Genomic DNA, 26643 nt, shown 5'->3' with positions numbered 1-26643 from the left:
CTTCCAACTGTTAATAAAGGCTCAAGTGACTTCTTTTGATTCTAGCCCATTTTGTCAATGTTAACTTTTAACACCAGCGGTGGCGTGACCTGGATGGAAATAGCTTGTTCACAATTTCCTATAGCCTGTTTAGTCTATTGCAGTACATTACAGGTGCAGCTGCCTTTTAAAATAAGTTCAGAAACTGCCATTTGCAGATATAGACACATTATTATTAGTTGGAATTCAGCAATTTGAGCATTTTCTAGACCAATGTATATTGTTGGCTTTTAAACTATACAATAACTTGTAAGTAGGTACTTTTTTTAGGCAACGAGGCATAAAGAAATCACATTTCAAAAGTAATATGAGGGGAAAAGTTATTTTATTGTGCTACAAGTAACACTAACAATACTTTCAAAAATTAAATTTAACTCTCAGTTGTATAGCCATTTCATGGGAATTCTCCAGGCTTTCAGCCATTTACTTATCAGTCTTCATAGTCTTTTCCCCCTGAAAGAGGAAGCAATGGAAAAGCAATAAGCAGACCAATAATTAACATAACAAATTGGGTTTTTCCCCATTGTAATGAATAAACATTGCTTTCAGAAAAATACTTTCCAATCTCCCAGGTTATTGGAAAGATTACTACTCTCATTTATACCTCCCTGTGCAATTGCCTGCCATGGCATGATTTTTTTTTAAGCAAACTTTGAAATTTGTTTCATTTTATATTAAGGATGGTATTTTACAGTGCCATTTTATTAAAAGGGGACTTGAGCATCCATACATTTTAGTATCCTCAAGGAGTCCTAGCATTAAATCCCAGCAGTTACCAATAGAGCAATGTATTTAGGACACCTTCAGAGGCCTCCACCGTTCGTTCCCACTTAATAATGTTTAATAATGTGAAGTATGTCATTACAATTGAAAGGCCTTTTTAATAGACACAGCCTTAATATGGAACAGCTTTGCTAAAGAGGCTTGCCTACTACTGTCTGTTCACCTAGGCCCTTTCATAGTTGTCTAGTCTTACTGAGTTTTAAAATCTGTGTTTTAACTCTGAGACAGTTTAATTTTCTGTTTATTTTGTGCATCAATTTTCCTTATGCTTACTAATTGCAAATTGCCTCTTAGATTTATGTTATTAGATGGCATACAAATGATTTTTTTCTAAACTGTGATTGAAAATCTTGTACCCTTGTTTTTACTATAGCAGCAAACAATAAGTATTTATTTATTTATTTATATTTTATCACGTCTTTCTCCCAGCTAACAATAAACGCAAAACAATGTAAATTTAAGCAATATAAATGCATTGAAGTATAAATATTTATTTATTTATTTATTTCCAATATTTCTATCCCGCCCTTCTCACCCGAAAGGACTCAGGGCGGCGTACAGTTCGCAAATATTCGATGCCGATACATCATTAAAAACAACAACATATAAAAATATATTACAACCAATTAAATACAGTATAAAATATAAAACATAAAACATGCTTAAAATCCCTTCGTCCAAAAAATATAAAAATATAAAAACATTTTGTGTCATGAAACTATTAAGCACTAAAATATTAAACGGCATTAACACTCCATACCAACTCCAAAATCCCAATCACACAATTCCCCAAAGTCCAGCTCTCATTATTCCCTAAATGCTGGATAGCAGAGGACTATTTTCATCTATCTACAAAATGCAAGCAAGGATGGGGCCTTCCTAGTCCCACAAAGGAGGGAGTAACAGAGTTTGGAACACCAAAAAATATAGATTACATTGTGTTTTCTTTGTTTTTCTCCTTTTTGAAATCATGTTTTGAACATTTTAGCTTGAAGGAAAGGAAAGCTTTATAAAGCTCAAAGGATCTAATTTTTTCTGGCATCTCCACCAACACATTTGGTCCAATAAAGTGTGTCTTAACTTAGTTTGTGTCTCTAGAAATAACTCAGATTTGACAAGATCCTCCAGGCTTGGCAGTGTCCAGAACACTTTAAATTCCTCGCATCTGGCTATTAAAATAGAGACGTGGCTGAGCTTCCCTTTTAATTTCCTGATGTCTAAACCATCTTCAGAGTAGGCATGTGTAATTCTCTGCTTTAGATATAACTGCTTGGGGGAGAATAACTATTGTTAAACTAACATTAAGGTTTCAGAAAAACATACTACTCTTTATTGTTGGTTTTTGGTCCCTGTGAAGATCATTTTCTCAAGGTCACTTTGAATATCATTTTCTCAAAATGAATCATATTTTATTTCTACAGAGTTTACAGTGCTGCTGATTCACAAGTTGCAGTATTTACAGATGTATCACCTCTACTAACATCTCTGCTGGATGGGTGCGTTGATGAATGAGAGCAAATATTTCAGATGGAATAGAGAGAGGCCTTTTCTTTTCTTTTCTTCGTTTCTCTTCCTTCCCTTCTCCATTACTACTTAGATAGTGTATCTTCCATAGAGGTATAGTAACTATGTTTTTCCTCCCTTAACTATCCAACTGCTAGGAATCAGTATTGCCTCATTCATTTTAGCCTTTAAAAGCATTGGATCTCAGAGGGGAAAGAGAAGTTGCTTGCTTCTCTTTCTCAAATTGCAATTGTCCTGTTCTGCACACAAGTAACCACCTCCAGTGCAATTTGTGTGCACGCATTGCTGAAGCATCTTATCCTTTGAGCCAACTTCTGTTTGAAATAACTGCCTTGAAACATGGCTTTTTCACAGCACTTCAGGAAATGTTCTGTTATTAAAAACAAAAGTACTTTATGACTTTTTGGGATGCTCTATTTAAACAAAAGCAGATTGTGGGTCTGGAAAAGCGGAGTGGTTATGCCATCTGTGGTTTTGATCAGCTTTATTTCTATAAAATCTGAAGAGACACAACATTTTAACTTAGAATAATCTTCCTCTATTTGTAGTTAGACTGAATGGTATTTCATGTCATCTTCGAGAATGGCTTATTGAAGCTTTACACAAAAATGTGGGCCTAAAGAGGTACATTTGAAGTCTGACAACATATAGCAGACAATTACCTGAAGCTCACAAGTTTGTGGTGTGATTGAAATCGGATATGGTGGTACTTTCATTATCTTTGGTCACACATGGACCCCTTTGGCCATATACAAAAATAGGCAGCCCGTGATTCACAAGCAAGTTGAAATAAACACACTTCAACTTGTGGATTTGACTTTTGCAGATTTGGTTATTTGTGGATTTTATTAAAATCTGTTTAGGAACCTCTAGGTCTGGGCCGTAGCCAGAAAAAAATTGTGTGGGTGGTGGTGGTGGTGGTGGTGGGGGGGGGGGGTGTTGAAACTTTTTAAAGCTAATCATGAAGAGTAGTTCCATAACGCAAAATAATTTAGAAATCAGGCTCCATCAATAAACTTCAGTGGACACTCACAGGGATTTCGTTAACCAGTTAAAATTTATGAGTAAACCACGTTTTTTTAAAAAACCTGAAAATTTTCAGGGAGGGGGGGGTGAACCCTTCCCCCCCCCCCCACACACACACACAGCTATAGCCCTGCTCTAGATCTTCCAGTACAACCTCTGCCAGTCATGGTCGAGGGTCTAGAGATTTCTAGAGAGAATAATTCTCTAGGAATCTTTTGGTATTAGTACAATTCATTAGAAGTTTACAATAGAATCATGCTTGAGAAACTGGGTATACCTGGAGAGGTATTCCATATGGATAAAAAAATAGCGATTTTATTAATTATGGGTTTTTTTAAAAACTTTTGTGGTGGTCCTTTGTCTCTAGCCCCAGCAAATGTGGAAGGATGACTGTACTATTCTAAACATCTCCCCCACACGAGTACTCTGTAGTCTTTTTCATTATTAATAAGAGATTGAGTATGTGTGGATATCTCAGAAATCATGAGTATCCACCATGTTTAGGGGGATAATACTGTTTTGAGCCACAAGTTACCTGAAAGATTCTGAAAGTGAGATTCCAAAAAAAAAAGAAAAGAGTATAGAGTATTCAGTTCCATCATATCTCTTTATGGTGTATTTAATAGCCATACATTTCTTTTTCTTCTGCATTTTATGCCATTGTTCTCTTCTGACCTGCTTCAATCAGCTTAATGAAACACATCCAGATGTTAACTCGCTTAATAGGAGGAAGAAAAGGGAACGTTTCACCATATATACCAGAGTGCTGATAAACCCTGAACTGCTTCCTTCATTTTATAATTTTATAATTTTCCTCAGGATAGGGGAATAAATTCTGGAACAAAAGGCTAAGATGGGTAATTTCAAGGCATTGTAATATTTTGCAGTAAGGGCATTTAATTGTATGTTTTTTCTAAAAATTAGAAATAATAACACACACCATATATGTGTGTGTAGGTATTGGCTTCCTTTAATAGAAAATATTTTTTTCAAGAATGAGCAACCTTTCTGACTTTCAGATACAATGTGTGCATTATGGCTTATGGACAGACCGGGAGTGGAAAAACATATACTATGTTGGGCCCCCAGACTGAAGATAATTTTGCCTTCCCCGTAGAAGAAGAATCAGATTTGGGTATTATTCCTAGAGCCACTGAAGAAGTATTCAGGTACCTCTGATGCAGCATACTAGTATTCATTCATTCATTTCATTTGTATGAAAAGGTTATTATAGGCCTGCTAGTACAGAAGATATCAATAAAACAAAGGCGCTTTAACTTCAAAGTATGTCTAAAGAGTTTTTAATGGTCTAAAAGAAGTAGACTTGTAAATTTAGACCATCTGTCACAGCTGATAGTTTATTCCACAGTTTAGTTCAGTTGTGGTTATTAATCTGCTGACAGATGACAATATCATGAAATGTTCCTGTGAATAAGCCACAGGAAGATGGGTAAAAGTTTGTTATTTATTTTGGCTTTAATTTTAAATAATTATTAAAGCCTATTCAAAAATACCAATGTGTATATTTACTCCAGATTAAAATCAGTTGCCAATTCAATGTATAGAATTATTAACCATTTTCATTTAATAGGATTTTTGCACAACTTATTGTTGTTTTGATATTTTACATTTTCATTCTTTCCTTGTTGCTTTTTGTGGTTCATTCAATGCACTGTATTGTTACTGTATATATGTGCTTCTTCTGTTGAGAGTTATGAGACTGTTCTTTGAATTTGGCATAGCGAGAACTGTAGTATGTCCCTTCAAGTACTATTGAATTTCAAAATAACAATGAACCTATAAAACTAATGCAAATAAAAATATTAATGAGCTTCTCTCAGTGAAGATTACTCATCTCGAGACTGGATTACTGTAACGCCCTTTACATTGGCCTTCCTGTGTCGGTGATCCGGAAGCTCAAATTGGTGCAAAATGCAGCTGCCCGGCTCCTTGCGGGAGTCCCAATAAGATGCCACATAACACCAATCTTACGGCAGCTGCACTGGTTACCAATTGAGCACCGGATCACTTTCAAAGTGATGGTGCTTACCTTCAAGGGCTTACATGGTCTAGGGCCGATGTACCTGAGGGACCGCCTCACTCCCTACAAACCCCAGAGATCCCTCCGTTCTGAGGACCAAGACCTGTTGGAAGTCCCCAGTTTTAAGACCTTGCGTCTAACAACAACCAGACGCAGAGCCTTTTCAGTAGTGGCGCCATCTCTCTGGAACACCTTGCCACCTGAAGTTCGTGCCTTGCGGGACTTGTCGGCCTTCCGCAGGGCATGTAAGACACATCTGTTTCGACAGGCTTTTGAGTTCTGTTGTTGATGTTTTAAAAGGTGCTTTTAGGATGTTTTTAAGATGTTTTTTAAATTGTTGATTTTAGCCGGTTCTTGTAAGCCGCTCCGAGCCCTAGGGGAGTGGCGGCATATAAGTTTGAAAAATAAATAAATAAATAAATAAGGGAATTGATACACAACATGAAATGTATGCTATAAAAACTAATTGGTTGTATCTAGAGATAATGAAGTGGGAAAATTCTAGCTCTTGTGCTCAGTTAAAAACCGTTGAAAAAGAGCTAATAGACACCATGACAAGGACTCAACCCAATCCTATGTCTTGAAATTTACTCTCTCTCTCTCTCTCTCTCTCTCTCTCTCTCTCTCTCTATATATATATATATATATATATATATATATATATATATATTTGCATAAGGAGGATCTGAGTCCAGAAAGCCTTTCTGCTTATGGAAGAGACTATCTACTGACTGAGAGTACCAGTTGGATCCAACTCAGTTTTTAATATAAAAGTGCATGACCTGTTTTTCCTTTAATAGGAAAAAAACTAATCCAGTTGCCTCACAATACAATATTTAGGTGGAAACTGCATTGACTACTAGCAATATCTACTGTTATCTCTTGTGTATATATTAGTTAATATAGTCATGATGTCATTTGGCACTGCAGAAACTCTGCAAAACAATTATGGTAGTTTCCATGAGGCTTCTTGGGGTAACTGAGGAGGAATTATCTGCTTGCTCTTGCAGCAGACCAACCAACTGGAAATAATTTGCTTTAAATGTTTAAAAATTGAACTTTATGGTATCCTGTTCCCCAGCTTGCTGCTTTCATCAACAGAGCAGTTTTATTTTTGAAATTATAATTTTTGTACATACACTACTTGTAAACAAAGAGTTTATTCACAATATTTTCTATGATCTTATGAATTTGAAATGTATGCTAAAAAAACCTGGTCTCATTCTGTAAAAGCCACTGAAGCAGGAGTGCGCTGGATTTTGAAAGAGCCCATATTTCTCATTAAAGTTATCAGTGCTCAGGGTTATGGATTTTTTGTATTTTATAAGCACTTAAGTTAGGCTGCAGTAGTCTCCCAGATTCGCAAGACTGCTCTCGATTTAGAAGTGCCTGGCAAGAGACCAAAGGGACAACCAAAGCAACATTGGCTTTGTACATTGCATAATGACCTGAAGACTGCTGGCACCTTGTCTAGGCGCACGACTGGGTGAAATGGTGCCAACAAACAAGTAAAACAGACCCCGCCATCAAGCGGGACAAACGCTGAAGAAGAAGAGGAGGAGGAGGAGGAAAATGTCTCCCAGATGGTAAGCCCCATTTGCTTAACCTTTGGTTTCAACCTCTTAAGCATTCCCTTTCCTCTTCCCCTTCTTTAGGCTTCTTTCAGAAAAACCACTAGGAAGCCATTTGGTTGAAGTTTCTGTTGTCGAAGTTTATAACAATGAAGTGTTTGATCTTCTGGCGAAAGACAACTTTGGAAGGTCAAGTGGTGTCAAAAGGGGCATCATCACAAATAAAGAAGGAAAGAGTGATGTCCCTCTTCTTACCTACGAGTGAGTATTCAGGTGTGATAGGGACCACAGTTGGGGCAACAAATGATCTTAGAGAAATGCTACATTATGTGCCTATGACAAAACAATGTTGACTAGTAACATTTTTTTCCTTTGCATTTTATGTACCCTTATTAGCAACGTGACTTTTAGGTCTTCTACACAGATCTGAAAGTTTTCTCACCTGGAGAAAACTGACCAGCTAGAGCTTTTCAGGATGTAGGAAATTGCCATCTATTTGATCTTTGTGTATTATAGCATTCCTACAGTTGGAAGTTTGCTGTAGTATCAAATAGGAAAAGTTTGAAGGAATTTGTGTGGCCCTTTTAAAGGCGATCTTCATCGCAGAGGTCGACGGAGGAGCCCCAAGATGGGATCGGGCCGAAGATACGGAAGCCACCGAGCTCGATGTCGAGGAAGGGCCGACCCGACCAGAACGTGTCGACACCGTAGCCGTGGTTAAAATTTGCCTTGAAAATCATATCTTATGCTAAAATTCCATAGAAAACCATAACTGTTTCTATTCCTTAAGGAAATTAAGTTTTGAGGGCTTTTCCTTACTTCGACACTTTCAGTCACAACTCAAGCATTTTTATGTAGTTTGGGAGCAGGGGGTGGGAGCTGAAAGTCAGACACAACATGCCTTTTATTTCCTTTATAAACTATAATATAGTAGGCCACAAAGGAGATAATTTAAGAGAATATTTTTTCTTCGTGTACTCTGTGAATGCACACTAATGGAGAGGCTGCGCCTGCGCAGGTCCCAACGGAAACTCTTCCCAAGCTGAAGTTTAAATTTTGGCGGTAGCCACGCCCCTCCGTCCCCGGAGGGCATATAAGGCAGCCCTCGGCGTCTCCTCCCCAGTTCCTTTTTTTCCGCCGCAAGGTTCACTTCGGATTCTCATGTCTACGACTCGCTTCAAGCGCTGCACTCAGTGTGCCGCTAAAATTCCTGATTCCGACGGCCACGCCAAGTGCCTCTACTGCCTCGGAGAGGCACATGTCATCGGTACCTGCCGCTTCTGCCTGGCCCTAACGGCTCAGGCTAGAAAAAATAGAGCCGCGAGGCTTAGAGCGGCGCTCTACGAAAAATCGCTTGCCCCTGAACCCGCTCCGTCGACTTCGGGCACGAAGCCGCCGCTTAATCCGGGTTCGATGTCGGCTTCAACAGCTAAAGCCCCTTCGGTCTCGTCTAAGGCGTCCAGAGCCTCCAGATCGTCTAAGGCCGCTAAACCACCGTGCACACTCACCACGGCTACGGTGTCGACACGTTCTGGTCGGGTCGGCCCTTCCTCGACATCGAGCTCGGTGGCTTCCGTATCTTCGGCCCGATCCCATCTTGGGGCTCCTCCGTCGACCTCTGCGATGAAGATCGCCTTTAAAAGGGCTCACGAGGAAGCTCGTCGGACCCAATCCGACTCAGCAATGGTCCCTCCCACGCCGGGAAAATCCCTGAGGGTTCCATCAAAACAACCACTCGCTAAGAAGAGGGCAACCCAACGTTCTTCCTCTTCTGCTTCCTCCAAGATGGACGTCCTTTCTTCGGCGACTTCTTCTAGAAGGTCCTCTCCGATCGCTCCTGCTCAGCGACCTCGCCAAACGTCTCCTCAGCAACTTTCTGATGGCGAGTTACAGGACTCACCCCACCACTCCACTCAGACAGTGGTCAGGGTGCCATCTCCTCGACCTGCTGTCTCTCATCGTCCGTCTCGCCAGCAGCTTTTTCCCCCGACCTCGACACCGGAACGGGGTAGACAGACCACTCGCCTGGCTCGAGCGGCCCAGGCCTCGGCCTCCAAAGATACTCGGCCACAGATGGCTTCTGCTCTTGAGGCTTTGCCGCCACCAGAGACTGTGTTGTCATCTCCCCCCCAGTCCCCTCAAGGGGCTGGGGACGATGAGATCGATATAGATCGCCCTGATTCCGCTCTCTCGGCCTCGGTGGTATCCTTAGGCCTTGATCTCTCTCCTCCTCATGACGCCTATGAGGTGGACCCTCCTTCGCCTACCGACAACATTCGGGCTTTCTCCGAACAAATGATTAGAATGGCCGACGCCCTGGGTCTAGAAATCAAACAGACTTCCAAGGCAGTTACTGACCCAGTCTTCAAACGGGTCCAAGCCCAGGCCCCTCCAGCCACGCTGTTGCCGTTTTTACCTTACCTCCTGGATGTCATCCAGTCTTCGTGGAAGACCCCTTCCTCGATCCCTCCTACCTCGAAGAGAATCGAGTCTTGGTATCGTACGGACGACGACTCTTTAGAATGGCTTAAACACCATCCCGACCCAAATTCCATGGTCGTTAAAGCTTCTCAGTCCTCCGGTCGTGAATCCACTACCCCCGCAGACAGAGAGGGCAAGAGGTTCGACGCGGTCGGCAGGAAGCTCTATTCCGGAGCCCTTCTACTTTGTAGAATGGCGAACTATGGGGCCTGTATGGGGGCATACCAGCAGATTCTTTGGGAAAAAGCTCAGCCCTTCTTCTCGAAGTTGTCCGACGAAGACCGGTCGGTTATGTCTACCCTCCAACAAGAGGCCGATTCGTTAGCGCATCATCAAATCCAGATGGCTAAGCATACGGGCGACACGGCCGGCAAGATGATTGCCCACGCCATTGCTATTCGTCGCCACGCCTGGCTGAGATCTTCCGGTCTGTCTTCCTCCTCGAGGCAGGTCATCGAAGACCTCCCCTTCGACGCCATGGGCCTCTTTAACTCTGGCACCGACGACAAGCTAAAAACCAACCACGACTTTAAAGTTCTGGCCACTAAATGCGGCGATCAACCCCAGGTTCACCGCACCAAGTGGTTTCCTCAACGCTTTCGACGCTTCCCGCCTCCTTCTTACCGCCATCAATCCTTCCGGCGTCCCTCGGTATCAAACAACCAAAATCGCCAGCAACCCCGTCGGGCCGCTCAGCCACAAAGACAACGCGGCCGAGCCACCCCCACCGCTGGTCAACCTCTCCGGCGTTCCTGACGCCATCTCTCTTTCCAAAGACTCTTTCTACGGTACCGATGCAGCTCTCATGCCTCCGCACCCCTCCCCTTCACCAAATCAGCCTCATGGTCTCTTTCTAGACCGCCTGGCTCCCTTCTTTCACCGGTGGAAATCTATTACTTCAGATGCCTGGGTTCTCAAAATTGTCCAAGAAGGCTATGCCTTGGAATTCGAAGAACTCCCGCCCACGGGTCAAGTCCTTCTCTCCAACCCTTCTCAAGAAATTCTCGCAGAGGTCGACGCCCTTCTCGCCAAGGGGGCTATTCGGCCTTCTCCATCGGTACAGGACCCTCAAAGCTTCTTCTCCAGTTACTTTACGGTCCCGAAGAGGGGTGGGGGCCTCCGCCCAATTCTGGACTTACGCATGCTCAATGTCTTCATACGTCCAACCAAGTTCAGGATGGTCTCCATCGCCTCCATCCTCCCGATGCTTCAACGCGGAGACTACTTCGTGTCTATAGACCTTCGAGACGCCTATTTCCACGTGGCGATTCGAGAAAACCACAGGCGCTTCCTTTCTTTCAAAGTTCTCGACCAGACCTACCAGTTCACCGTTTTACCCTTTGGCCTCGCTACGGCCCCAAGGGTCTTTACCAAAGTCGTCGCTGTCGTGGCTGCCCACCTCCGGCTCCAGGGGATCACAGTCTTTCCGTATCTAGACGACTGGCTTCTGGTCGAATCCGACCCTGCCCTTCTCCGACGTCACGTCGACTACACCCTCTGTCTTCTAGAATCTCTCGGTCTTCAATTAAACCACGACAAATCTCACCTCACCCCGTCGAACAAAATCTGCTTCATCGGTGCCCTGTTCGACTCAATTGCTCAAACTGTCTCCCTCCCGTTCGACAGGTTTCTAGCTCTTCGCCAACAAATCATCTTCTGCGAGACCCACCGGAGGGTTCGGGCTCGATCCATCCAAGTACTGCTCGGCCACATGGCCTCCACAGTCTTCACGACCCCGTTCGCCAGGCTTCATCTCCGGCCTCTTCAAAGGTGGTTCATAGACGCTTTCAAGCCATTCCGCCACCCCAACTCGAGGTTTCTCTCGGTCCCGCCTCACGCTCGTCGGTCGCTTCTCTGGTGGAAGTCCCTCTCCAACGTTTGCAGGGGTCTTCCGTTCCACCCGATTCCTCCCTCCACTACCATAACCACGGACTCATCCAACTTCGGCTGGGGAGCCCACATGAAGGGTCTCACTGTTCGGGGCCTTTGGTCTCCCTCCGAGAAGGCAAATCACATAAACTTTCTCGAACTCCTTGCTATCTTCAAGGCTCTGAGAGCCTTCTCACGCCTGATCTCCCAGAGATCTGTACTCATACAGTCAGACAACACGGTAGCAGTCTTTTACATCAACAAACAGGGCGGCACGGGTTCAAGGAAGCTGATGCTCCTCTCCTCCCAGCTGTGGCATTGGTGCATAGCCCGCAACATCCAAATCTCGGCGATTCACCTTCCCGGGATCCAGAACAACTTGGCAGACGCCCTCAGCAGGATGACGACTTCCTCCCACGAGTGGATGCTCGACCCCGAGACTCTTCTTTCTCTTTTTCTCAAATGGGGCTTCCCCACTCTAGACCTTTTCGCTTCTCCCGAGAACGCTCAGCTGCCTCGATACGGGGCAAGACTCCCCCCGTCCTCCTCTCCAGGCTGCCTGGGAGACGCCTTCCTTCTGGACTGGTCGGCGGAACCGATCTATCTCTTTCCGCCCTTTCCTCTGATACCGAAGGTCCTGCAGAAACTCCGGTCGGTACCTACGTCGGCGATCCTGATAGCTCCAGCCTGGCCTCGTCAGTCTTGGTTCCCAGCTCTTCTTCATCTCTCCAAGGCGACCTTCTTCACTCTACCTCTTCTGCCACACCTCTTATCCAGGGAGAACGGCCAGATCCTCCACCCGGATCTCCCCTCTCTACATCTCACTGCTTGGAGGATTCTCGCCTGACCTCCCTCCCGCAAAACCTACAGGAGGTCCTCCGCGCAGCTCACAAACCGGCTACAACCAGGGCCTACACTTATAAAGTCTCTCGCTTTCGCTCCTTTCTTCGCTCCCGAGGAATTACTGTTTTCCCAACCTCGGTACCGATTGTGCTGGACTTCCTTATGTCTCTGGCAGACCAAAAACTTTCTCTTGCTTCTATGAAATCTTACCTGGCCGCTCTATCCTGGTGTTTTCAACAACATGGTAGACCATCTCTGTTCTCCGACCACCTTGTCAAGACCTTCTTGAAAGGGTACAACAACATCTGCCCACCGGCTCAACCTCCTACTCCAGGGTGGAACCTCGAGCTTGTACTTTCCCAGCTTACTGCCTCTCCCTTTGAACCGCTGGCTTCGACCGACCTACGTCTCCTTTCTTGGAAAGTTGCCTTCTTGGTGGCCATAACCTCAGCGCGCAGACCCTCGGAGCTGGCGGCCCTTCGGGTCGATGAACCCTACCTCCGCTTTCATCACGACCGCGCCGTTCTCCGTCCGGACATCACCTTCCTTCCCAAGGTGGTCTCGGCTTTTCACCTTAACCAGGACATTGTCCTTCCCGCCTTCTTCCCAGACCCCTCGTCTCCCCTTGAGCGGAGACTGCACCTCCTTGATGTGCGTAGAGCACTTCTGTTCTACCGGGACCGTACTAAGGACATTCGAAAGACCCCAAAACTTTTTGTGGCCCATGCCCCAGATAAACTGGGCAATCCTATTTCTTCTCAAAGACTGTCCCACTGGATTGCTCAGGCCATTGAACTGGCCTATGAACTAGCCAAACGACCTCCTCCCCCGTCGGTTCGCCCGCGTTCGACGAGAGGTCTCTCCACGTCGACTGCCTTCCTAAGGGGCATTTCCCTGGACTCCATCTGCAAGGCAGCGATCTGGTCCAACCCCCTTACATTTGTGTCTCACTATAGGTTAGACCAAAAAACTTTGAAGGATGCCGCCTTTGCTAGGGCAGTTTTATCCTCATGCTTGTCCTAATCTTCTGCATTTATGACTTCTCTGTGGGTGTTTTTTCTCATGCGACCCTCTTGTTGTTTTTTCCTGTTTGGTACATGTTTGCACTGCTCTCCTGACGATCCGTGCCTTATTGCTACTGCCTTCCCCCTTAGGGGAATGATGTTTTTCCTGTTTTTTTCACATGTGCTCTTAAAGGGTTATATCATGCCTTACCGGACTGCTCTCGGTGTTTGGCGTGTGTTGATGCAATACCTTAATGGGTCCTTGGACCATGCTTTTTGATGTTTTCATGTTTAATAAACATATGTTTGGACAGTTTCTCGTTGTCAGGGTTTGCTTAGCCCGCCTCCGAGACCTAAGCTTGCTAGTCTCCATTAGTGTGCATTCACAGAGTACACGAAGAAAAAGGACAGGTTGCTTACCTGTAACCATGTTTCTTCGAGTGTACTCTGTGAATTCACACAAGCCCGCCCTTCCTTCCCCTCTGGCAAACCCTCTTCCTTTCTCGTTGCCTTTGCGGCGTAGGAACTGGGGAGGAGACGCCGAGGGCTGCCTTATATGCCCTCCGGGGACGGAGGGGCGTGGCTACCGCCAAAATTTAAACTTCAGCTTGGGAAGAGTTTCCGTTGGGACCTGCGCAGGCGCAGCCTCTCCATTAGTGTGAATTCACAGAGTACACTCGAAGAAACATGGTTACAGGTAAGCAACCTGTCCTTTTGTCTGTGGGTTCCACTAACATAAGCAAACCATTTGAGCTTTGTTTATGTGGTTCTTTATTATTGCCAAAAATCCCTTGATTTGAAAATATACCAAATGGACTGGAGGCTTCAGCAAACCTAATCCTCTCAGTCTGCTTTTATATTTTGTATGCATTGATCATCCCATGGAAAGTGAGGTTCATGGAGAAATTGTGAAATTTAATTTCCATAGAATCTTAAATACTTCCCAAGGCTGCAAAGCCAAGAAGTGGGGAGGAGAGCTGAGGAGCGGACATTTAAAGCATGCCATCATAGCCTCTGCCATGTCCAAAGCCTTGTTGGGGCTCTTGCCAGGAGGGCAGATGTGTTGGCAGAACTGACTTACAGCTTTCTGTTTCTTCCTTTGTTTCCAGCGTATGGCAAAAAAGTCCTACCATTGCACATAATGGGAAGTAAATAGGTTTGGAGGGGACCTATATAGACTCTGAGGCACATATAATGTTTCTTAGTCTTGGGCAGGGGTCCTCAAACTTTTAAAGTGGAGGGCCGGTTCATGGTCCCTGAGATTGTTGAGGGGCCGAATTATCATTTGGAAAAAAAAAATGAACAAATTCCTATGCACACTGCACATGTCTTATTTGTAGTACAAAACCCCCCAACAACAATCATTTATTTATTTATTTATTTGCTAAATTTATACTCCACTCTCTCTCACCCCAAAGGGCATTCAGAGCGGCTTACAAGTTGTATGTACATACAATATTATTATATTATTAGCATAGCACAATATTAGCATTATATATTACTATATTATACTATACCACTGTACCATATTATTATTAGTAATATTACATTTAATATATAATATAATTAATATTATTATATTATATAATATTATTACATTGTATTAATATTATTATTAGCCACCCTGAGTCCCCTACTGGGTGGGAAGGGCGGGGTAGAAATACTGTAATAAATAAATATTATATTGTATTACATTATAATATTATTATCAATATTATATGTATACACAATATATTATATTATAACTATAGCACAATATCAGTAAATGAATGAACAATACAATATTTAAAAATAAAAACAATTTTAACCAATATAAACCTATCAGGATTTCAATGGGAAGTGTGGGCCTGCTTCTGCCCAATGAGATAGTCAAGTTAAGTAGGATTGTTGTTGTTGTGTGCCTTCAAGTCATTTCAGACTTTTGGCAAGCCTAAGTTTAAAACTGAGGGCGGGGGCCGAGTAAATGACCTTGGAGGGCCGCGTCCGGCCCCCGGGCCTTAGTTTGGGGACCCCTGGTCTTGGGACTTAGAACTATCAGCCTTTCCCTCCCTTTGCTGTATAATACTGATTTTTGGCCCTCTCAGAAGTTGGAAGGTAAGGTCACCATGAAAACATCTTTAGTTAAACAAGATCAGGAGGGGAAATTAAATGTTACATTTTTCCATCAGAAGTCAGAGCTTCATCTGAGATCTTGGAGTGAGAATCCCTCATTTCTTATGGCCCATGAGACATGTTTCAAGAACCATAAGATTGCAACCAAAGACTTACAGCTAATGTTAGTTCTAATTGGATTGAACCCAGTGAATAAGTGGAATTTATAAAGCTCTCGTTGAATCAGTCAACTCTGTTTTCAGAATAGCAGTTTGAATTAGGACTTATTCTAGGTTCAGTTTATTTTCTTTCTGATGTCTACACCTAAGCAGAAAAGGAAGTTCAGGATTTTACATACTAAAACACAATTTTGTATTAATGAATTTTTGTGATTAATTGTGAATGTATTGTTTTAATTGTTTTAATGTATTTTATAATTTTCTTTTAATGTCTATTTGAACTGTACACTGTTTTTAAGGCATCGAATAATTGCCTATGTGTAAAGCCACTTTGAGTCCCCTTCGGGGTTGAGAAAGGCAGGATAGAAATGTCATAAATAAATTAATAATGTTTCATTTGGATGGAGAAAAGCAGAATCAGATTTTTAACTTTGTTTTTCTATATCTTTAGCTATACCCTAATTATATTCAGGAAGATAATACTAAACCGAGATAAGATGAAGATGTTTAAAAAGAAGCAGACATTTTGCACTTTACCTCTTGACTCTTATTCCAAAAAGTAACTTGTGAATTTACTTCTTGTCAACTGGCAGGCTGTGGATAAGCAATTGCTATAATTAAATCATTAGACATCTGGCATTATCTGCTAAGCTGTAAATGCGTTTTACCTCTTGTGTAACATAAGTTTATGGTTGCCATCAGGTAACCATAATTTACTTCAGGGTGAATATGAAAACATTTTTATATTTCCTTCACTTTTACAATTTACAAAGTTTCCTGCCTCAGTTCCATGTATTATCTGCTCAGTGTTCTTTGTAGTTCATTGCCTCACCTAAGAAATTCCTGGGTAATACCAGAAATCCCAAAAGCCTGCAATATATTCTCTTCACTTCCCTTTTGTCAGAATAAAATGATGTTTGATTCAAAAGCTGTGAACACCTTGCAGTTTTTCCTTGAAAATATGGTTCCGCTAGTCTACATTCTAGTTCTAAACATTCCAAAATTGAAAAGAAATATGGGTAACTCAACTATCTAGTGATTTGCAGTCCAGATTTAGATTTCAGATGCTCTGGTCTCCTAGTCTAGCAATGATTAGAAATTATAGAAGCTTTATTTCAACAACATCTGGGAAGAGCATAGGTTTCCAAATGGGAATAATGTTGAGAGCTACATTGGAGGAGGTAGGGGGTGGAGAAGGAGGAATGTTTCTATGGCTCCAAAATGCAAACCTTAACCAGAAATTATTGACTGTAAAAGATATTCAACATCGGAATATATTTCCTCTAAACCTGGTGGATTTTCGTTCATGGGACATTTTTAAACAAGTATTGGATGGCCAGCTCTCAGGAGTGCTTTAGCTATCTATTCCTGCTTGCCAAGGGTTTGGACTACATGGCGTTTGTGGTTATTTTTAACTGTTGTTTCAGGTTGAAGAGAAAAATCATTAATGTGCACTCACATTAAATTGCAGAATTTTCTTAATCCATTACCATGGGTTTTTGTTTTTGGTTTTTTTTGTAGACCTGTTGAAGATGCTGAGCAGTTCCTAGAACTAGTTAATAAGGGACTTCAACTGAGAGTCAAGCATCCAACACTAGTACATGCTCACTCCTCTCGTTCTCATCTTGTGGTAACTTTGACTTTAACTACAGTTCTTTCGGAGGAAGATTATGGTAAGAAGCTGTATTCCATGTTCAAATTTACCTTCACTACATCTTATTGCCTAAATTCAAGATAGAAAGACTATCTGAGAATGATTATTTAGACATTATTCTAAAAGAAATGCATGGGAAGTAATGTAATATTGTAAGTCTTTTTCAATTCATATTTTATTTTTAGTCACATTGAACTTATTGAATTGATAATCCCTGGTTCTGATCAAATATAATAAATAAATAAATAACAGAATCATAAATATATCAGAATATGAACCATAATTTAAATCAAAACCGATTCCACATTGAGGACATTTGAGCCTCTACTAGCAAAGTGACTCAACTGAGAAGGTGCATAAAACATTCAAAGGCTCAAAAGTTCAGTCCCATATATTTCCTTCTAAAAATCAGTAAACATCAGGGTGTTTACTTTGTCCATAGTACAGGTTGAGTAATCCTTAACAAAAATATTTGGGACCAGAAGTCATTTGGATTTTAGATTTTTATAGATTTTAGGATACCTATACAGGCAGCCCCCAGGTTATGAACAAGATAGGTTCAGTAGGTTTGTTCTTAAGTTGAATTTGTATGTAAGTCAGAACAAGTATATTTTTAAGTGTAACTCCAGCCAAAGTTCCCTGTTCAGAAGATTTCCCCTCACTTTCTGTCCCTGTGATATCTGGATTTTGAAAAATTTGGCTTGTTGTGGAAATGGATTGTTAATAAAATTTCAGTGGAGACACCTTTTCCCCATGATCATTCTTTCAGGAGTGAATTTCCCTTCCTATAGGTAGATTTCTCTCACTTCCTGTTGTCTCACTCCCATTTTTAACTATGAGTCATTTGTAAGTCAGATGTTTGTAACGCGGGGATAGACTGTATATGCATATTGTCTTAGAGATGCATCTTATACACATAGTCTGAAGCTAATTATATACAATATTTTAACTAATGTTGTACATCAAAGTTTGTGTACATCAAACCGTCAGAAAGCAAAGATATAACTATCTCATCCATCCATGTGGACAATCCTGGTTTTTGGAGTATTTTGAATTTCTGGATAAAAGATGCTCAACCTGGATATTACACAAAATCACAGCTAATAATAATAATAATAACAAAACTTTATTTATACCCCGCCACCATCTCCCCAACGGGGACTCGGGGCGGCTAACATGGGGCCATGCCCAGAGCAATACAATATAACAAAATATAAAACAACATAACATAGCACCATTAAAAATACAATAAATGATAATAGGCATTACATCAAGAAATCAAAAAACAGTAAAACAAGGGCAGGCCACGTGAACACAAAGATAAAACCTGGAGTGAGAGGGACATAGGGGTACTCCACTGCGGGCAGGGACATATGGAAGTGGGGTAATCTAGAGGATAGATGTTCGGGGTGGGAGTGAAGCTAAGAAGGCTTCACCAAATTTCTAGTATATGTTACTATTATCACAGAGATGCGCATATGAGGAGGAACTGTGAAATACCACATTTAAGAGCAAAAGTAGTACCTAAAGTTACAAAAAGCTTTATTTAAGAGAACTACATGGCTTATAGAAAAAAGAGGCTAGGATTTTTCCTCTAGTTAAGTTAAGCTCATTCTGTGAGAACAAAGGAATAGAAAAATTCCAGAAAGTGGACTTCAAATTTGAGAAGGAGGTGTAACCCTAAGTATCAGTCTAAATTTCCCACCCAGTCAACTTTCAATCATGAGTTTTGATTTGCATTTTATTGCCACTATATGTCAATGCTGTAGCTGTGTTTGGTATACATTTTCATATGTATGTATATATTTTATCTATGAAACATAGTGATTTATTGTATTTTTATGTTAATTTTTAAAAATTTGTTGTACACAAGCCATCAAGAGAGGCGGGTAATAAATTATTATTATCATTATTATTATTATTATTATTATTATTATTATTATTATTGATGCAAAGACAGAGCATAACACAGCAAACGAGATATATATGCTGGATTTCGTATTACAAAATCACAAGTCGAACATTTCCCAAGTGTTTAGGACTGTGTGATGTATTACTACTACTACTACTACTACTACTACTACTACTAAACATCAAAGGTGACGACAGGATAGACACAGAGAGAGGTTGCTCTATCTATTTCCCATCATGAGAGCTATTTTTCTTATTTATTATTAAATCCCAACAGTTGCCTTTTACAGCAAGAAGGAAAATAATTATGTTCAGTGCTCTTGAAATTTTCCAGGATTCATGTCTAGTTTTTTTTATTCCCTTGACCTAGATTAGTGGACATATAATATAAAATAGAGATTATAATAGATTTTGTGAAGAGTGGATATAGGTTCTTGCTCTCCAGTACAACCATCCCTCAAAGTTAAGAGACTCTGCAGATTTGCTTTACTGTGGAGATAATGTGTCTTTTGAGGATGCTTATTGGCAGCTCTTGTGATGCACAAATCCTTTTCACAATTGTCACAGTAAGATGCCAAAACCCTTGACATATATCTATGCTAGCAGAAGCAAACATTGTGAAAACCAATCAACTTCTTGAGAATCACCTTAAAAAGGTAATCACTGGATCTACTGACTTCATCTTTGATCATAGTAAAAAAAAAAAACCTGCACTGAACTGTGTATTTGCACTGAGTTTTGAAAGACTGCACTAACCATGCTAAGAGCTTTGGTTAAAAAAAATCCAATTTCTCCAGAATGCTAGGCTGACTTCATTTTTGCAGGGTTAGAAATAAACTTTTCTTCTTTGTTTCTCTTGCATTGTCCAGGTATATCTTGCTCAGGTGACCCTTCTAGTCAAAGGCAAAGTAAAGAACATTTCTTGACATCTTCCCACTCAGTGAGAGATGACACATCCTCCTTTCCTTCCAGAGCTTCTTCACCAGCCTCTTTTGTCAGTGAATCCATGGGAAAATTAAAGCAAATGAGAACAAAACTTCAACTGGTTGATTTAGCTGGCAGTGAATGTGCTGGTAGGTCATTCACTACCATTGTATTTATACTTGTGTATTGTTTCTGATATGCAGCACTTGAGTGTTTCTGTGAGCCGCCCCGAGTCCCTTTGGGGAGATGGTGGCGGAATACAAATAAAGTATTATTATTATTATTATTATTATTATTATTATTATTATTATTATTTAGAATAAAACAACATATACTTTAAAATAAAACATATCAATCTTAAAACCATTATTTAAAAATCACACAATCCAAGGCATATTCCTGGAGCCATTCTGGTTGTCATTGAAGACTTCTAATTTTTAAAGCACGCATTTATTTATTTGAGAACTGTCTTTAACTTATCATGGTTTTATTCTGTCCAACTACTAATGTTTGTGTTTTCCTGAAATAAACTACTGACTATGTCTGCTTTTCCATTTTGAATATTTCATTTGGATCCATTGTTGAATTGTGAAATTATTATGTATATCATTTCAGAGTATCATTAAACTCCCAACAGGTTTCCTTCATGTCAGTATTAGGTCTCAGTAGGGATGGGAAGTATATTCCAAAAAATTGCAAAATGGTTAAGTAGTGAAAACACTTTATGAGACTGGACTAAAGAGAATCTTCACACTTTGGGACTTTTAGGTAAAATTCACACATGGCTGTTTTTTTAAAAAAAATTAATTAATATATTTTCTACACAGAAAATGTAGCTGGGCAACTATTCTGTGAAAAATTCATTAGTATTTATGGTGAAAACAGTTTTGGTTTTACAGAAACAGAAGTGGTATTTTTTGTCTACAAAAAGTACTATTTCTGGTAAATAAGATGCTTTTCTCGGGAAAATATTTATGTGCGAATTTTGTGTAGAATATTATTATTACTGCAGCTTTCAAAGACGTTGCCACAGCTAGAAAAAAAGTCATTTAAATTAATCTTGCTTCTTCTGAAAAGAAAATTAGCGAAGAATTGCATTCCTAGTTCTATTTGTGAGTGTATTGAGATGAAACAAAAGTGATGAGGTAGAGTTGCTTCAAAATGAATATAAGAGGTGAACCTCCAAATACATTTTAAAGCAAGGCTGTTTGTTTACTGAACTCTTAAATAGTTGTACTATATTTTACCATGCATTTGCTCTTGGTGATGTCCATTTTTGTATATCAATCATCATCATCATCATATTACCCGCCTCTTCTTATGACTCAAGGGTACAACGTAATTTTGTGGCTTTTCATGGGGAAATAGATGTTACTGGTAAGATGTTAGTTTCAGTATAGAATTAATGTTTCGTACCCATGTTCTACTATTGTTTTTCATAACTTGATCATTCCACACACTCAAAATAACAGTAGAAGTGCTTTTTTATTCAGATAATATTGAATTTGTTGCAGAAGATATAAAAAGTGGGCTCTTTCATGTCAAAAGGATTTTTTAAAAATGCTTTCTGTTTTATGACATCAGGTCAGGAGACCAAGTCCTTTTCTTGTCCCTGAAATAGACAAAAAGGTTACACTGGAACCAGATATGCTGCCTGGCGCCCTAGTGTATATTCAGGTGTCTGGATGTGCTAAAGACATTTGACTTCGTTGTAATAGTGTGTCTTCTTTCCTGCTAGGTATGTCTGGTGCGACTAGCTCAGTCCTGAGGGAGACTTCCTTCATTAATCGGAGCCTGTCTGCTCTAGCAGATGTACTGGGAGCGATATCAGAGCAGCGTCCACATGTGCCATATCGAAACAGCAAACTTACACATTTGCTTCAGGATTCCATAGGTGATTATTGCTTGGAATTTGTATTATCCATTTCCGCACAGATTTTTAAAATATGTTCATTTCTATGGGATATTATAGCATTGCTTGTGAAATGTATAACTAATATGAATCTTTGAATTCAAGAGCATAGACGATTCTACTACCAGTATGCTAAATAAGAATTCCTTTGATTCTGCAAAATAAGACACTATGTCTTGGTTTGATTTTAATTTGCTAGCAAGATTTGAGTAACTTCAGCTGTTCAGTGACAAATAGAAATTTAACAGGCAAAGATTTGTCCACATTGCATCACATTATGTTTATATTGTTGTTTATTTTGTTCCATTATGTTGTTTGGGCTTCTGCCCCATGTAAGCTGCCCCGAGTCCCCATGGGGAGATGGTGGCAGGGTATAAATAAAGTGTTATTATTATTTTATTTATTATTATTGGCATGCCAAAGAATGTTTCATCTGTTGACATTCTACCTGCCTTTCAGCGGCTAAAATCCATGGGAGATTTGGGGGATTGCAGTAGAAAAATGAGATTTTCCTCAGGTCTGACTGTTTCATTGCCTTTCTATTAAGCTGCCATCTACTCTTTTTGTAGTTAGAAAAGCAACAACAAACTCTGAAATTCCAGTGTTCACCCCCCACACACACACACTGAATCTTTAGGCCTTTATCTTTGTACTCTTTAAGAAAGTATTTGATCCGTTGCATTTCAACCATGTTCCAGTCTCACTCTGGGGCCCCATTGATAAGAGGAAGTGAATGCTGGGCAACTTAGCCTAGTCAGCATTTTGAATATTATTGAGAAACCCATGCTAATGCATGACTTTATTTTTCTTAGGGGGTGATGCAAAGTTGCTGCTGATGTTGTGTGTCTCCCCCAGCCAGAAGTACATAACAGAGTCACTGCAAACCCTTGGATTTGGGTCTCGTGCACGGCAAGTTCAGAGAGGGCAGGCCAAGAAAAGAAACCCATTGGCGTTGAGCAAATCCAAATAAGACATCAAGACTCCTGTGGATTAAAGCATTATTAATGAGTTCCTCAAACTGAAATTGATCTTGTTGTCATAAAAATGTAAACTGCCAGTTAAAATAAACAGTCCTCGGTGAAGCCTTGGCAGGCAATGTACTTGCTAAGCAACATCTTGGTTCCAAGAACAATTGCATGCATGAACAAAAGGCTACTAGATAGGATAAGCAAGGATGTCTGCTTTTTGATTTAGGAAGAGCATCTGGATAATCAAATTTCAAGGAACAAACCATTTGGGAGGAGACAGAAGAAAAGCAGAACTTCTGCAATTCAAATGTTGGTTAGATAATTAACAAAATTGAGAACAGGAGCCTACTAGGCATTCTATGGTACACAGCAGTGGCATACTGCATGTGTGAAAGGCTTATCCTACAGATGGCTGTGTTATTACTTAGACCTGGTACTTAAGCATTGGGTTTCCTTTCCCACAGCATCAGATTTCCTTTCCTATTTTCCTGAAACCCAGAGAGTTGCCCAAAACCTGGTTTTGGAATGTTTCCCAGTTATCTAAAACAGGTTTTATGAGTGTTCAAGGACCTTTATGGAGAGAGAGATTGCTCCCTTCCTTCCTTTTTAAATTCTATTGGCTGGAACTTAAGACAGTCCACATAAGGACTGACCAAACAGAACGGGATAGTGCCATTTCTTCCTTTAGACACTATACATTAATTGATACTGCCTAGAATTGCATTTTTTTTTTGGTTTGCTATCACTTAACATTGTTGACCCTTGTTGACTCATGATTTTTCCCCTTTAAAGCTGAATTTTGATCTGGAATTTTATTTGAAGTGATTCTTGGTCTATATAAATTAACATTGTCAACAATTGGCAGCAGCTCTTCAGAGCAGAAATCTTTCCTAGTTCTGTCTGGAAATCCCTTGTACTCTCTGGGAGTTGTCAATCCAAGTGCTAATCAAGGACAATCCCGCTGAACTTCCAATATCAGATGAAAATGGGTTCAAGACAACACATCTGGGGCTCCAAGATGAGGGATAAAGACAATTATGGATATATTTCATTAGAAACAAACTAGTATGGGTGGTCCTTTTCACAGATAGCACTATCTAGTCAGGTGACACCCACCCTACATTTGTGCATCTGATTTTTCTTGCTTAATTTTACATTTGCCTCTACTGAGAATCTTTTAATTTTGGATCCATCTCCCCAAATTGCTAAGGCAAGTAGGGAATTGCACAGAATTCTAGATTTTGTTGGACTAACCAGCATCAGTTAGTGGCAAGGAACGCTGGCAACAACTGAAAAATCCTATTCCTATGTTAAAATTATTTTGAATCCCAATTTTGTCTTCTCAGATATTAGCTAACCTTCCCAGTTGATGTCATCTTCAAATGTCTTTATCCAACGTCATGCATTTTAATGTTGAACAATCCAATTTTATTTTATGTATTTAATAATGATAATATTAATAACTTTATTTTTATATCCCACCTTCATCTCCCCAAAGGGACTTGAGGCAGCTTACATGAGGACAAGCCCGATCCAACAGCGATTAAAACCAAACATAGATCAAAACATATCTCAATAAAAGTAAACAACATTATAACAAGCTAGCAACATAAAAATAGCATCTATTTATTTACTTATCTTTCAAAATAACATGTATTTATTTACTTATCTTTCGATCAAATATGAGTGATATATACATCAGATTACAATAAAACAGTATGAGAGGATAAAAACAGATTAAAAAACAAAATAGAAAGACCAAAGTTAAGAACATCTGACTAAAATGATAAAATCTAGGTAAAAGATACCATGGAAAAAGATACCACTTTGAAGAGAGAATCTTTGTAAGTAATTTGCCATTTATGAAATGGCAGTCGAATATGGAAAAAGAGGTACATTTTAAAAATCTTGAACCAGGTAGCTAGCTTTGTAATCAATCTCTGTTATTAAACCCTGTAATCAATCCTATTAACAAGTCACAATGAACAAAAGCAAAACTTGATTTCTGCAAAAACATGCAGAAGATTGAGTTGCCTGATGTGCTTAAAGTCCATGAACAGTTCCTGTTCTGGTATTATGTCGGATTTCTAGAGGTCAGAAACCAAGTTTTGAATGCAGAAACTTCTGGACCTCCCGTGAGTAACTATAGTAGAATTTCTAATGCAAAACTTGGAATGTACTCTGTATCTGTTTGTTATAGGCACTTTTATTTGCATAGTTTATATATTTTTTAAAATTCATTTTGGTGGAATTTTGAACTGAGCTTTTTCTTTTACGGAAGAACATATATGTACAAACAGCTTACCATTGATGTTTCTTCCCAAGTAGTGGTGATTTCTTTCTTCTACATGTCCAAGGCACTAGAAGGAAGGACAAAGACAGCTTTACACATTTTATTAATAACAGTTATACCAGTAAATAAATAAAATTTTAATTTTACCAAAGCAAACTAGGATATGAATGGATTTGTCAAAAGATAACATCCTGGGTTTTTAGATTGAAAATGATAGTACTAGAAAATATGTTGGAGCTGGATTGGGAAAAGGATAATAGCTAGACAGAAAACAAAGAAACATAATGTGTATTTGTGTAGTTTTTAAATAGTCAAACTGAACATTTTTTTTACTTCCTCCTTCCTTCTCTTATTACATTTCTCCTCCACCTCATCCTCACTCTGCTACTTATGATATTGCAATAATGATTATGATATGAAGCAAGATTAGAGGAGGTATACATTTAGACGTTATTTTAAGATTATAAGAGATGTCATACATTTTGGTGGTGTTAGATGTCAGTGGCATCCTAGATTTATTACTTCAAATCTGATCCTTCCGAAGTTTTCAAAGACACCTAAACTGGAAATATACATGAATCTCAGATGCACTTGAATGGGGTAGTGCATTCTCTTAACTCTGAATAAATAGTTCTAAATGCCCATGTCATTCAGGCATTGCCAAAATATATGTTTGTGCCTCTTTCAAAACTAAAATAAAGCAGTTGTGTAAATAGAATCCTTCATGTTTTCCGTCTGCAGTAGACAGAAGGAAATAAACACATACATTGATATATTTAGCAAAGCAAAAAATGACAATTAAAAGTTTATCCTTCAAAGAGGGGAGCATCTCGCTTAGAGTTTCTGCATACCAAGATCTAAAGTAGTTATTTTCATTTGGCTCACAAAGTAACCTGGCTGTAATTTGCTTCTATCCAATTTTCTTTTATCCGATTTCCTTAATCCAATTTAAAGATATAATAGTGTCTTAGATAAAGGAAATGATATGCAACTTGTGAAAAATAGTTACATACACATTTCCTTCATGTACAGAATTTTGACCTTTATCAATAAAAAAAGAAAAAGTACATTTGTCATTTATATGATCATGTAGTAGTTCACGTGTTTTATTTGCTCATGTGGCAGATGCCAAAGAGTATACGAAAAAGTTGCAAGCATACACATAAATTGCTATTTATGTGAGAGAAACCCCTCCTCCATATTCAAAATGTGTACCTCTTGTAACACATCTGGAAATCCTGACAACAAATCATTATAGATTGCTCTTACCCGTTCACATTATGGTTGTTATTGGTTATTTTATATGAATACTGCCCTCGCTTTGAAGAGCTCATATGAGGATTATCCTCACAACAACTCAGTAAAGTATGCTGAGCTAGGGAATGGTGTGCATTTGATCCTAGAAGCATGCAGTTCACTTGATGTTAAAGGTAGAGCATATGAACGTAACTTGGCATATAGTACCTTTCATCAAATTGACCATTGAATCCTCCCTATATTGCAGAAGAAGAAACAAAAAGCGGGGTCACC

General features: G+C 40.0%; 1 protein-coding gene across 2 annotated transcripts in view; it reads left to right on the top strand.

Moving 5' to 3' along the window:
- The window catches only part of kif25 (kinesin family member 25), a 56644-nt gene extending 30464 nt beyond the window's left edge, over nucleotides 1–26180 (top strand). The window contains exons 9-15 of one of the 2 annotated variants that reach the window (XM_008124653.3): nucleotides 2244–2318; nucleotides 4392–4541; nucleotides 7069–7245; nucleotides 16973–17124; nucleotides 19886–20089; nucleotides 21679–21834; nucleotides 22665–26180. In XM_008124653.3, the coding sequence (XP_008122860.2) occupies nucleotides 2244–2318; nucleotides 4392–4541; nucleotides 7069–7245; nucleotides 16973–17124; nucleotides 19886–20089; nucleotides 21679–21834; nucleotides 22665–22822 (1072 nt within the window). In that variant the 3' untranslated portion in view covers nucleotides 22823–26180. The remainder of the gene's footprint in view (nucleotides 1–2243; nucleotides 2319–4391; nucleotides 4542–7068; nucleotides 7246–16972; nucleotides 17125–19885; nucleotides 20090–21678; nucleotides 21835–22664) is intronic. The other variant, XM_008124658.3, reaches the window with a different exon arrangement.
- The last annotated feature ends 463 nt before the right edge of the window (nucleotides 26181–26643 follow it).

Source organism: Anolis carolinensis, chromosome 1 (assembly GCF_035594765.1).
Source record: "Anolis carolinensis isolate JA03-04 chromosome 1, rAnoCar3.1.pri, whole genome shotgun sequence".
Taxonomy (NCBI): Eukaryota; Metazoa; Chordata; class Lepidosauria; order Squamata; family Dactyloidae; genus Anolis; species Anolis carolinensis.
This window is presented reverse-complemented; position numbering and strand designations above follow the sequence as displayed.